The sequence below is a fragment of the Tubulanus polymorphus genome, chromosome 9, assembly GCF_964204645.1.
Source record: "Tubulanus polymorphus chromosome 9, tnTubPoly1.2, whole genome shotgun sequence".
Classification (NCBI taxonomy): domain Eukaryota; kingdom Metazoa; phylum Nemertea; class Palaeonemertea; order Tubulaniformes; family Tubulanidae; genus Tubulanus; species Tubulanus polymorphus.
The window spans coordinates 7,180,880-7,194,768 of record NC_134033.1 but is presented as its reverse complement, the minus strand read 5'-3'; the positions used below and the strand labels follow the sequence as shown (position 1 = coordinate 7,194,768).

Genomic DNA, 13,889 nt, shown 5'->3' with positions numbered 1-13,889 from the left:
CGCATGTATATGAAAAGCTCGTGGCCTAGTTATTAACAAGGCCATGCGCTTAAGTTTTCCTGGAAACTGCAAATTATTCAACTGCCAGGGTTCGTCGCGGCTGGCCGTGAAAAGCAGTGAATTTAATAGAAGGGCAGTAAAATTGGGAACTTGGAAATTGTTCAATTTACGAAAATAAATTGTCTAACAAACTTTGTACACAGTGTATAGAAATATTCACACCATGAATGTGGAGAGTATCTATTTGAGTGAGTGGGGAACTAGCTACCATTTATATTCATGATGAATCGTCATGCTGTTGTATGTGATGGAGATCGTATCAATAGACAGATTTTCATGAAAACTTCTGTATTCAATCAAGGGGGACAACTTAGGCATTTTTGATTACTTGGAGCACGGATTCTCTGAAATTCTGCCAAAACTTCATGCGTTTCCATTTATAATTTGAGAAAAGACATTTTTTCTTGATATTTTCCGTCATTATTGTCGATGTAATTGTCCGTAAAAAGTCAATTTTCTCCCATCATTTGAATTCAATCCAATAGTTATCACTCTTTTTCATTTGTTCTTCTTAAATCTCTACAGCACCAATGTTAAATTTTGATGCTGATTAAACATACACTCATGTCAATTTAGGTAAGTCCATACTAAGAATTTCGTTTCTTGTTTATAAATTACCATAAAACTTGGTGTGAGGATTGAGTGAGATGAAATGTCAAACCCTATTGAAATTTATGTCATTGGCTATCAAATAGATTTAGCCTGTAATTCTAGATGGATTTCCGTGATTCTTGGTCTAAAAATTGATGCAGTTTATCTATGAATGGGCACCGTGTCAGCGTTGATCTGTTCAAACCATCATTGTGACTCAATGAAGCCATATCCCACTGAAGTTTTAGTTGTAGTCAAGTACGCCATAGTACGTACAGCTTGAGTTTCAGAAACTAATTAAGATTTGATACTCATATCAATTAAATCATACCTTAAAGTCGCAGGTCAAAACAAATAATTTGTGGTCCATCTTTTTCAACTTCGTTAAAAAGGCCAAACTCCTCGCTGTAGGCTTAGAAAAGGTACCGTAACTGGCGTGAGTTTCTTCAATTATGCTGAGGCGGGTAGTTCCAACGACTACTTAATAGGATTAGGCACAGGCCTAATTGGTAGTATTATAACAAAACAGGCTTGTTTGCGAAGTGGTGCAGTACACAATTGCTGGTGCATCGTAAAGCGTTCTTAACACTCACTGTATACTACAATAACCACACTCAAACGTGGTGAACAGATGATAAGATAAAAACCCACTATGTACAAATTATAAAATTTGAATCAAAACGTCATGTATTTTATATTTATGTTTTTTTAATGAATAAATTCTCAGTTTTAAAATTAAAATTTGTACACCAGTTTGCAATTTTAAGCACGATCGCTGAGTTGCTCAAAGTTTTATCATCCAATGTATTCTTGTTTTCTATCAGTTTAGATTTATCTTAAGAGTAAGTATGTGTTAACCTGAGAACGTTCAATGGAATTAGATATATCATGATATACATTAATCACAACACACATTAATCACATGGGACAGGATCTATGAATTAGAATGCAATGATATTGTAAGCACTGAAAAATCTGTAAATTAGGCAATGTGATTGGCTGTTTGTTTGATATCTCATGTCCATGAATGTTTTTGTTTTTCTAGGGAAGGATTTCCAATACAGCCGAGCACTCAAGGTTTCTGTAAAGTCTACTATTTGACTCCACTGCTGTTGAATAATAGAGACAAACGTGGCCTCGCGCTCGATGGAAAGTTGAAACATGAAGACACTAATTTAGCATCATCAACTATGTAAGCAGCAACTCATGCGACTGACAAACTATTCCAGAATTGACATTCCAATTAATAAAATAACCTATTGCGGAATTGTTCATACCACCAGTGAAAATTTTCCATTTTAGCTACTAATTACAGGGATGATGATATTCCACCGTTCGGCGGATTTCCGCCTTTTCAATCAATTTTTATCATTTCTCAGATCGATGCAAATCCTTTAAAAAAATGGGGAGGGGGTGGTGGGGATAATGGCATCTTAAGGATAAATTGGTATGACCATAAAAGCGTTTTTATGCGTGTGCTCGCGTGTAGTGCTGAAAAACAGCTTTTGCGGCCCGTAACGTAGCACCGCCTACATTGTTTTTCTTATGCAAATGAATAGATGATGAGCATCTGGACTTGTCTTGTGTTTTTCTTATGCAAATGAATAGATGATGAGCATCTGGACTTGTCTTGGAACTAGCAGTGTGTTAATGGTAAAACATTGGACGATGTTGTTTGATTCTCTGAGTGAAATTTCAATCTTAAAACTGCTGAAAAATGATGAGACAATGTGAAAAATCAAAATTTTCTGGGGGAGGACCCCTGACGCCGCCAGTAACTTCACGCCTCAGCTTTCTTTATTACGAGATTTAAAATTTTCTGCCTTTTTAATGATGCCCTGTTATCATCCCTGTAATTAGACTCATAAATCGTGTCCCCCTAAAATTCAATAAAAAGGAAGCATAATCCTTTACTTATAAACGTAGAATTAAAACCTTCATTCGCGTTCTTTTAACCACGAAATACTTTCACAACATTTTTAGGCCATCCTATTACTATACTAATGGAGCGAATTTAGATGATATAGTTGCCAGTGCTTAGACTGTGCAACTGAGCATATATTCATACAAATCATTCATTAAAGCATTATTCATTCTCCAAATCCTAGGGAGCTAAATTTTGAAAAAGGGCCTCGTTAAAATATATGGGAGGTTTTTTGCGAAAATCTGAACGCAAAAATATCAGTTTCAATCAGAAAGGAAAGTCTCCTCTATGGTTGGCTTAGCGCAGAAATCAGAACTTGAACCTATGGTATCGTCTATTGTTTTACTGCTGGGTTTTATTTTAAGATAGAGGTTTTTGGGAAATATTTTTATTTGCTATTTATTTTATTTGGATGACCTTGTAATGCTAATTAGCCATTGCTCGAATTACAAATTCAATCAAATTTTTATTTTGCAAAAAAATTTTAAAAATCCAATTCAGTTTTACTTAATTGAACAAATATAACATCAAATCCATTTCAATTTTATTTCATTCAAATCAATAAGACCAAGGAAAAAGATTGATCTGAGGTTTTTGTTCCTGCCATTTCCCCGTCTGTGCTACTTATGAAAACATGATTGTACCATTTAATTTATATTGAGCGGGAAGTGTATTTTGAGAAATATAACCGACAGATTGCACTTTTTGCCATTCATGAAAAATCAACAGCGGTTGTGCCCCTTAGGGCTCTTGTTTGTTTTCATTTGTCAGACATTATTCAAGATATTGTCATTTGGTGATGACTATATGGTGATGCTGTAATGTTGCTTGGCGCGTGCACGTTTGATATGATAACAGGCTGAATAATTTGTACGCTACGATATTTTGGACGTAGACCATAAACAAATGTTTATCTTTGGTCTTAGTTGACTACAAAATAATTCTTTAAGAACGATGAAATACAATATAAACTTCTAGCATTTTGACGTCACAAATTGTTCAGATTTTTGAAGCAATGCCCTTTCTCCAAACAACCTCTAGCTTTCAAGGTAAACCACACTTTTCAAGGTACACCACACATGGGCAATTTATTTGAGAAATTAACCAAAAGTGTCAAAAATTCGATTTATCGGAGCACATTTTTTATGCAGCATCTTTAAGTGTCAAGAATTACACATGTGAAAATTCAATGCTATTTGCGTGGGAAGAAATTTATCTCGTCGAGATCTGACGCTTTGTTCGTTATTTATGGGCTTTCAAAGACGAAACGCCCAAAATCTCGGTTATATATAATTTGTGTTGACCCGGTTTGAACTACATCATGACGTCATAGCATTCGTTGAATATGTAAATGAGGTGGATCAGCAGGCGCTAAACAAAATGGAGGCACAATTGAAGAGGTTCATATTCATCATTTCTAGCGCGAAAATACTGATACTCAAGGCGTATGATATAATGATTTATTGTGTGCGATGTGTTCAACAATTCATCTAGTTTTGAAATCCCGTGCATAAGGTAACATTGCATCAAGATATCTGACGAAATTCTGGTTTCAAATTGCGGAAATTTACTTCTGTGTTTGCCACACGGCTGATTTACAGATGGTAGCATTGAATTTTTAGAGATTAGTCTGATATTTACACGACTGGAATACTTGTTTAATCATCATTGATTTAAGTCATTTAATTGACGTTCGCATTAACGATCTGTTTTGGAGCCTGATTATTTGTATTAGTTTGTAAATCGCTGCACAGTGATGGACGTTCGCGTTGAAAACAGTCGTGAACAGTGGCGTAGGCAATATCGCCTTATACTCATGTTCACTGCGTGTATGTATCTGTTATAGATAACACGTGCCAAGGCGCAGGTTGCGCGTATCAACGATTATGAGTGAAGATGTAAGCTTGCCTGCCTACTTAAAGGGGAACTGCAGTGAAAAAATGTTTGTATCTATATATGTTAGAAACCTTTATAGATACATTTTCACAACAGCAGAAAAAACATTTCATCTAATACTTTATCCAAAAAAGAGGGTTTTGTAGAATGCTTGGCCGCCGCCATTTTCTCCACGTAGCAGACGCTTTTCGTCATAGCATCTCATCAGCAGCAAACTATCCACTGAAGAAGACTCAGATAACAAATACACGCGCCCCTGCAACTAATCTAGATGTCAACTCTGCCCTCTCATCAACTCATCACCGACCGTCACCGCAGCCAACAACCAACAACTCAAAGTCACTGGACCCTACACATGCGACTCCACCAACGTTGTTTATGCCATCACATGCGATATGTGCCCTGGAACCATCTACATCGGAGAAACTGGACAAACATTACGTCAACGCTTGAACGGTCACAAATTTGATCAGACACAAGAAAATGGATAAACCTATCATTTCAATCTTCCGAACCACATAATCAGAAACCTAAAAGTGACCGCGTTACATAAAATGAACACTTCTAATAAGCATTCGAGCGAAATCATGGAAAAAAAACTTATTCAACGCGGTGATACTGTTAATCGTGGCCTCAATGGCGATCTAGGATTCATGTCCCACTACAGAACGTTATTTCGTTTGTTATTCATTGTATCTGGACTTATCTCGGACTTCCATTTCTTGTTATTCGTTGCTCTTAGATACTATCTGTTTATTTTACTTTGATATAGTTTCATTTTGATTTATTTCTCTTTGATTTGTTTTAGTTTGTTGTTCCTTAATTAATTGATTATCTACTCACTCACTTAGTTATTAATTATCATGTCACTCATCATTTATTTGTAATTACTCTTCTCACTCAGTTTCAGTTCTCTGTAATTAGTGTCAGTCTACCTATAAATACTGTTGTTTTTCTATTGACTATACTCATTCACCTGATGAAGCTTCTATTCATTAGAAGCGAAAGCTCGTGCGTCAAATAAATAGTTAACCTATACAGTACTACTCGTCTCGTTACTTATTGTATACAAGTTGATTAGGAAATTTCAACTAGTGTTATGCTAAACAACAACAAGAGTAGAAATGAATGGCCAATTATAATTTTTTGACTGCAGTTCCCCTTTAAAGCAATCCTATCGTGAAATTATTAACAACCATGTCAGTCGATAAACTTTATTTTGTCAGTAACCGGCACTGGCCTCAAATTTGCATAGACTTGGGAGCTTCTGTCCTTATTGGGCCGTATGATAATGAAAAACCTCTGAAGAAAACCCAGGCTCTCACTTTGCCGGGTCACTCATAGTTTTAGTTGTTTTATATGTCATTCTATGAATGTATTGAAATTATGAATATTAATTTGTTGAGACAAAAATTTCCAAAATCAATTTTTCGAAGATTTCATTCTCGTTAAAAAGTCAGTTATCACTGACCAAAATTAAGTCCTTTCTGATACATGTATATTTTTTCTTTTCTAACTTTCAATGAAATGAATTTTTGCGTACTAGTAGCCTATGCATGGCAAATTCTTTACTTCACACTAGTTTGGGGAGCCACTGGACCATTGGTCCTTTATCTTGTTAGTGCTGTAGATACTACAAATGATGTTCTTTCCCTTAAGTTACTAGTTATGCTTTGCTACGTCTATGGATCATACCTTCTATTATAATTTTTCGCTCTTTCAAAGCAGCCAACAAGGCAGACGTCTTACTAGTTTGTTTCTCTTCTAGATTTCTTCTCAACTAGATAGGTATAATGGGTTAAGTCCACTGGTAACACCTTTTCAAGATCAAATTTCTCATTCTTCCAATATGGCCACCCCAAAGTACATTTGAATTCCTTGTTAGTGCTCTTGACACCTCAAGGACCAGCGATATTCTTGAAAGTTAGCACCTTTGATTTGTGTGGTCCATGGAGTATACCTACCAAAAAATATTGATGGATACTTTGCAACCTATGGATACTTTGCAACCAAAACTGATTGCAAAGTTGTAGCTTATTACATGTTGTATGATTGTGTTTAAGTTTCAAGGTCATTGGATTTTGTACATGGTCACCAGGGGATGTTGAATAGCTGAATAACTTGTAGCTCATGACATGTTCTATGATTGTAAAGAGTTTCTAGGTCACCAGTTGATGTATATGGTCGCCAAGGGGCGTTGAATAGCTGAATAACTTAGTACTTTTCATACTGTATTTTTTGTAACCACAATAAATTTCAAAATTGTAGCTTGTGACATTTTTGTGGTCGGTTCACGTAGTGAACGACCACTTCGTTATCCTGTTCAAATGACGTCATGTTGTCTCCTAGGTCAGTCAAATTCTTACCGTTCAGTTTTCTCCGTAACCACATAATGTCTACACTTTTCTACACATTTGTACTACTGAATGTTAGATCAAGTTTATTGCGCTGTCCAATATTTCCGTCATTTGATGTAAAAATTGACAGAATTCCTTGTAAGATTATGGCTAGACTATGGCACATATTGACAGCACTGCACTGCTATGTCGAGCGCACTGACGTGATTATGGGAAACCACGCTATGATTGGTTGTTACTAGTCAAAGTGCTGAAGTGATCCGTTCGACAAGTTTAGGCACTTATATATGGTAATCGCTTTCTAGAAGGTAGTTTTTTTTATCCTGACATTAAACTTTGCCGATTAGTTTGTTTGATATGGAAGAGGCTAACACGCGCGCCACCGATGTATGAGGGTGCTGTTCTTACTATCATCACTGTATGTTGACTAATGTAAGAAATATAGCTGCAAAGCAGCAATAACGGGTTTTCTGCACAACCTTGTTCGTATTCTTGATCTTGTCTGGATAATGTGTCGACCACGATCGCGTGTACGCGATGCAGTGTTCTGTTCATGGTCAGAAAGTTGGGCTTCTACCTGAAAGGCATGATATGGGTACAAAGAAAACCAAGGACGTCTAGCGGCAATAAATTTGTTTATTTACACTTGAATTGATAATCGAAGTGACGAGCAGCCTCTGGTGGATTGCGGGATGACGACTCAGAAAAACATGTGGCCTCATTGAATGGGGCCCAATTTTCGATGTTTACGGCCCGACAGTGCTTTTGTAACTTTGATTTATCAAAATACGCATGGAGTATTTGTAGATCGAAGTGAGCTGAAGGATATCGTACCGATTGTATCGGCAACAGTGGCAAGGTAACAAAGCCTATGTTCTTTTATTGAAAATAGTGTGACATGAAATAATAATAATAAGAAACACGCAAATCTTAATAGGGTTTTCTGTGAAGTAACAGAAAACCCTAATAACATAACGGGAAGTGATTTTGATTTTTAGGCCATCCGTACACTGAGCCTATATATTACTATACAAATACAGCAAATTTTATTGACCATATGGTTTCAAATGAAAGGTTTTTTCATTGTGCAACCTGGGCATATATTCATGATACAAATCGTGCATTCAAGCGTGAATGCTAAGCTGTCAGGTTTAAAAAGTCAATCAGAAAGCATTGTCTCCACTATGATTGGCTTAGCCACAGAAGTCATCAGGTGTTCACGTGATTCCGCGGTATCGATGACTGTTTTATTTGCAGGTTTAATTTTAAGATTCAAAATTGTATTTCAAGATCGATTCCTGTGATTACTCAATTTGGTTTTTGAGAGGAAGTTTTATTTGCACTTCTGAATCCTTGACAATTGTTCGGGAAAAATAGCTTTTTCTCAAATCGGATATATGACCTTGATATGCAAATTAGCCATGTACACGAATTGCAAATTCAATAAAATCTTATTCCGCAAAATGTCAAATCCAAGTCAATTTAACTTTATTGAGCAAAAAATTCAAATTCATCGAATTCCATTTTATTTTACTCTACATTCAAATGTATTCACTAGACGATGAGTAAAGATTGATCTGAGGTATTCGTTCGTGCCAGCCCCAGTATCTCTGTTAGTACCGTTACTTATAAAATATAGCCAGTCTAATGAAAAACAATCTTTGTCATTCAAACCTAACGGAGCAGGAGAACCGACCACATGTTTGAAATTTTCTAGTCTATGATTGTGGTGAGTTTTAAGGTCATTGTAACCTTAAAATATTCACCAGGGGGCTTTGAATATTGAAATTTTTTGTTTGTTGAGCATTTCGAACCACTTCTTTGAATTCATTGTCAGTTCTGCAGACACTACACATATGGTTCTATTCTCTTTGACTCAGCACTTCTTACACACATTTGAATTTTTTATGGGAAATGTTGAAGATGTTTCAATCAATTACTTTTATTAGGTCAGCCGTAGGCTGAGCCTATTACTATACAAATGGAGCGAATTTAAATGTCATGGTTTCCAGAGCTAAGGCCCATTGACTGTGCAACTGAGCATATATTCATAAAAATCATTCATTAGAGCAATAACCATTCTCTAACCCAAATGAAGCTGAATTTTGAAAGAGGGCCTCGAAAAAAATTTTATGAGCTTTTTTGCGAAATTCTGATCGCAAAAATATCTGTTTTAAAAGGCCAATCAGAAAGCAAAGACTCCTATAATGAGGTATCGTGGTATCGCAGTATCGTCTAGCGTTTTACTTCCGGGTTTTATTTTAAGATCTAAAATTGTATTTCAATATAGATTTCTGTGAAATCTTTAGTTGATTTAATTTTTGGGAGGAATATCTTCATTTGCACTACAGAAAATATCATTGACAATTGTGCAAAGTCCGGGAAAAATCACTTTTTCTCAAATCGGATGGATGACCTTGATACTCTAATTAGCCATGTGCTCAGACTGCAAATTCAATCAAATTTTGTTCTGCAAAAAAGATATCAAATCAATTCAATTTTACTTTATTGAGGAAGGTAAAACAGCAAATCCAATTCAATTTTGTTTCATTGAGCAAATTTCAGGAAATTCAATTCTATTCCGCATTCAAATCAAAAAGACCAAGGGAAAAGATTTATCTGAGGTATTTGGTCCTGCCAGCTCCAGTCGCTGTCTGTGCTACTTAAGAAAACACGATTGAATTGTGTAAATTATAAGCCTGGGATTGACTAGTCTATGAGCAGGACTGTGTATTTGGACAAATTTAACTCACAGAATGCATCATTTGCCATTTTATGAAAAGCTGACAGGCTGGCCATAGTGCCCCTTGGGGCTCTTGTCTTTCATTTTATTTGTATCCCCTAACCTGTCACCTCTTTTGAGCCCCAAAAGGAAAATTTTGACCTGAATTCCGAGACCTTCCTATTGGTTTGTGATTTTCTTTTGACATTTGTGATGGATATTCTTTGAGAAGAGATCTTTAGTAAACCAACGGGGTTTTGCGATCAGCCAAGTATCACACAATTGACGGCCATCTTAGTGTCATCAGTCCTCATTCGTAGATGAAAAAAGTTTTTTTTTGAGATAAATATCAACAGGCTTTAACTTATTGTCTTGGGATATATCACCTTAAATGAAATATGGGATCACCCAATGTTTTGTTATTGCCACCAGGGGGAGTTGAATATTGAATCATATACAATATGTCTATTCATGTTGGCAGCTATGCATATTTTGTAATTAAGTTTAAGTCCTGACAAGGGAGCAATGCGTGATTCTTGCAGCCGTTCATAGAGCTCCAACTAAAGAAGTTCAGAAGTTAGAAGTGATGGACGGGGTTATCCTATCCTTAGCTTGTTTTGTTTCGCATGCCAATCTTTTATCGATTTGGGGGTCTGGCTAATCTCGTTTTAGCATCCCGCCGGTCGATCATGGATACTGGGTACTAAGTTTGTTAGACAGATTAGGTTTCGAAATCTCTGAATCAATAGGCTCTCTTTGTCTCTTCTCAGGTTGGTGCATGCCAGTTTCAGTGGAGTTGAGAAAAATTCATGGGGGCAGACAGTCCATCACACAAGCTCTTTAGAGGAGGCGTTCTGCACCGATTCCTGTGGCACATGGGTTTAGTCCAGTCCAACTTACAGGATGTTTCCGTCAAGGGGTGTCACTGGCCCTCATTCAGAAACCCTTACAGATTTGTTGGCGATGGTCCTTCTTTTCAGCCAGGCAGAGGGCATTTCCCATGATAGCTTGTGCACTTTCGTCAGAAGACAGAATTGGAACTCCACCAGGAGGGGACAGATTGGATACTTGCTTGCCAATCCATTATTGGATCTATTTGCCAATCTTCCCCTGGATCAGTCCTCCCCTGGGTATTAAAGCAACTAAAGAGGTCAATTGCAATATCTTTCTGATAGCTCCATGTTAGCCAGCTCAGAAATGGTTTCTCCTGTATTTCAACCCGAACTTTCCATTGCTTTTCCCAGCACCCGGCAGTGGTTAAATCTGTTCACCTTGTCCAACGAGGGTAACGGCTACAGGCTTTTTTCTAGAGTTGGCTGCCACATTTATCATGGGATCCAAGGAGGCCATTGGCGTCCTCAGGATTTTTTTTGGGGAGTTAGTTTTTAGGAATGGAAGGGGGGGTCTGGGGAAAATTTTCAAAATTTCATGCAAGCAGGCACGTTCTGGTGCAATCTGAGGCCGATAAGTAGACTGGTTCCCATTCACTTCGCATGCATTGCTCTGCTCCACGATTGCCCATACTTTGTGGGCTTCCGGATGGGCGGACGTTACAGAAGATCATGGAATTTCCCAGCTTGTTGCAGGGTTTTAATTAGGGGCCCTTGAGTACCAAAAGTAGGTTTCCCATGGGATCTGTCAATAATTTTAAAGAAGTTAAAGGAGGCTCTGTTTGAACCTCCTTTGGCTGCGTCTTTTGCAAGCTTGTCAAAGAAGACTATTCTTACTGTTCTTAGGTTGCATGGCCCCTTATGATATCCACACATATCCTGTTTAGATAAGGCCATATTGTGTACAGGCTGACAAGTTGTTCATTAGAATTCAGCTCCCTCACGTCATGTTCGAATGTTGACAAGTGTAGAATATTTCCTGTAGTCTAATGTTAGTCAGTTACTTAACCCATTAGCACTCGGGAATTTCACTATGTAGTGTCAATTACTCCTCAGACAATTCTAGGGAAAATCCAAGTTCATCACGATACTGAATAGCTCATTTGCTGTTTATTTCCATGCACTACAAGATCGTGTTATTTTAGTAGATAGTCAAGGCTTTCATATGATATAAGATTTGATGAGGTGGGCCACCAAAATCGTGTCCTTTTGGCCCTCGAAATTCATTCAAACTTACTTGGATTTGAAGTGAGCGCTAAGATCTGAAACAGTTACTCTTGAAAATGGTTTTTAGGATAAAACCGAAAATTTGGGTTATTATTATTAATAAATTTTAATAGTTTCGATTTTTGGTTCGAAGAATGAGAACCTAAGCTATCGTCAAGTTGCAGTCATGAAGTCACGTGACAGGATCGGAAGATTTTTTTTTTCAGATTGAGTGATACGCCTCAATGAAATAGGTCCACATACGTAATTCGCTTGTCTTAAGAATATTATAATTATCATGATAGATATATTCAAATACTCTGAATAATATCATTTTCTAAAATCATGCGTAATGAATGCCGATTTAGCGGTTGGTTAAAACAAATCATTACATCTACTCGCGCATAAATACACCATCAACGCTGAGCCTGTTAAAGCGCCAGTTCCCGTACGTACAGCCATACACACGTTGGTGCCGACACCGGCTTCCACATCAAAAGTTAAGAACAAAATATTAGAAATATTTGTGATCCGATTTAAACCAAATAAACCTTTAAAGTAAGGTATTTAGCATCGGATATTGTGCCGAAAATTCTAGATTGATACACTACATAGTTTTTCAAGTAAGCGCATTTTTAGTGTAAACCAATTATGTTGATTGACAGGCAGTATCAGCTGTGCGCCTCATTTTATCGATGACGTCAGATATAAACAATAACATTACCACGTGCGCAATGCAAACGGAAAACAAATTGAATTTTTTTGAACAAACTTCTCTAATGGAATATCAATTTCTTTTCATAATTTGCCTTTCTTCTATGTGATTTATAATTTGTACATCAGACTTCTTCGAACCCCAGGACTTTGAAGTCCTCTTGTTAAAAAAAACTTTTTTGTTCCTCTGATTGTGGGACTTATATTCCAGATCTGTCATGTTCATACTGTAAATACTCTAGGAATCAAAATAGGAGGATGTTGATTTTTTGACAGTATTTCGAGGCCTTGGGTGCGTAGTTTATCATAAGCTATTGGGTTTGAATCCCACCATAACTGTTTTTGTACACCATACGAAAAAAAGTGTCTGGGCAGATTCGGGTTGTTTGAGGAGTAATAGTCAGGGCGGAACACGGGTGGCTTGAGTGCTAATGGATTAATATGAATGAATGATCAACAGCTATAGAAATGGCTGTATAAAGAGCTGGTATGTCCAACAATGCATATCAAGTAAAATTTCATGTCAATATCTGAAATAACTAAAGTTGGGTGTTAAGTCTTGTAGATGGTTTCAACATATTCTATTGTGACTGCTATTATCAGCTCTTAAGCAAAACACTTTGTTTCTGAGGAACAAATAACTTTTCTAATTATTTGATTTTTGTTGCAGATTATCGGACCAAAATCAGAAAGAAAATCTTGGTATTGTTGTTCAGTACAAAGTGAAAGTTCGACTTATTCTTGGACTAGTAGCAGGGTAAGTCAACCCACTTCCTTAATGATTAAGTCAACTTCGGTTAATTTGTGTTCGGTTATCCAGTTAAGCTCTTATTCCGTATAAATAAATGGGTCCTATTTTCATGGACTTTCGCTTTAGTGAAGTTTATTTTACTTTGGCATTTGAAACTTTCTTCCTTGGTTCAAACTAAATTCCGAACAAGGCTTAGTTTCTCTTCGGACATTCAATGCAGTAATAAAATCTCTAACCCTATTGTATTTCATCAGGATGAGTTTCTTATTTATTAATTCAGTTATTTATCTGTTGTTGGAACTACATTTCGTTTCGGAAGGATACATGCGCTGTCACGTATATTCATGCTTCACTTTGTTTCTTGTTTTGTAATTGGATCCAAGATGGCCAACTGGTGGCCATATTTGTTTCGTTTTTTTTTTATGCATGATACATGAAAAAGATGATGTCAGATCTAAAGAAGCAGATTTGATAATGAAAATATGTTGCGGATATATAGTTGATGGAATGGCAAGCCCCAGTGCAAAAAGTTTCAAGGTCACATGATATTCCATTTGGCCACTAGAGGAGCTCAGAACATGAATCAGTGATGACTTCAGATGACGTTGTAAACGAAACACGTTTCACTATGTCTCGCTGATTGGGATTGGAGCACAAGATTTCCACCCCTATCAAAAATTAAGGCTGTGTGCCATCAAATATGGCCGCCAGGGCAGCCATCTTGAATTTCTAGTTTGCTCAAAACAGCCTATTATTCTTAATGGATTTTCATAGAATT

General features: G+C 36.8%; 1 protein-coding gene across 3 annotated transcripts in view; it reads left to right on the top strand.

Annotated features, from left to right (window-relative positions):
- LOC141911397 (arrestin red cell-like) overlaps positions 1-13,889 on the top strand; it is a 113,278-nt gene that overhangs the window by 87,882 nt on the left and 11,507 nt on the right. For all 3 annotated transcript variants that reach the window (XM_074802407.1, XM_074802404.1, XM_074802406.1), the window contains 2 exons: positions 1,697-1,843; positions 13,031-13,117. In XM_074802407.1, coding sequence (XP_074658508.1) covers positions 1,697-1,843; positions 13,031-13,117 — 234 coding nt within the window. The remainder of the gene's footprint in view (positions 1-1,696; positions 1,844-13,030; positions 13,118-13,889) is intronic.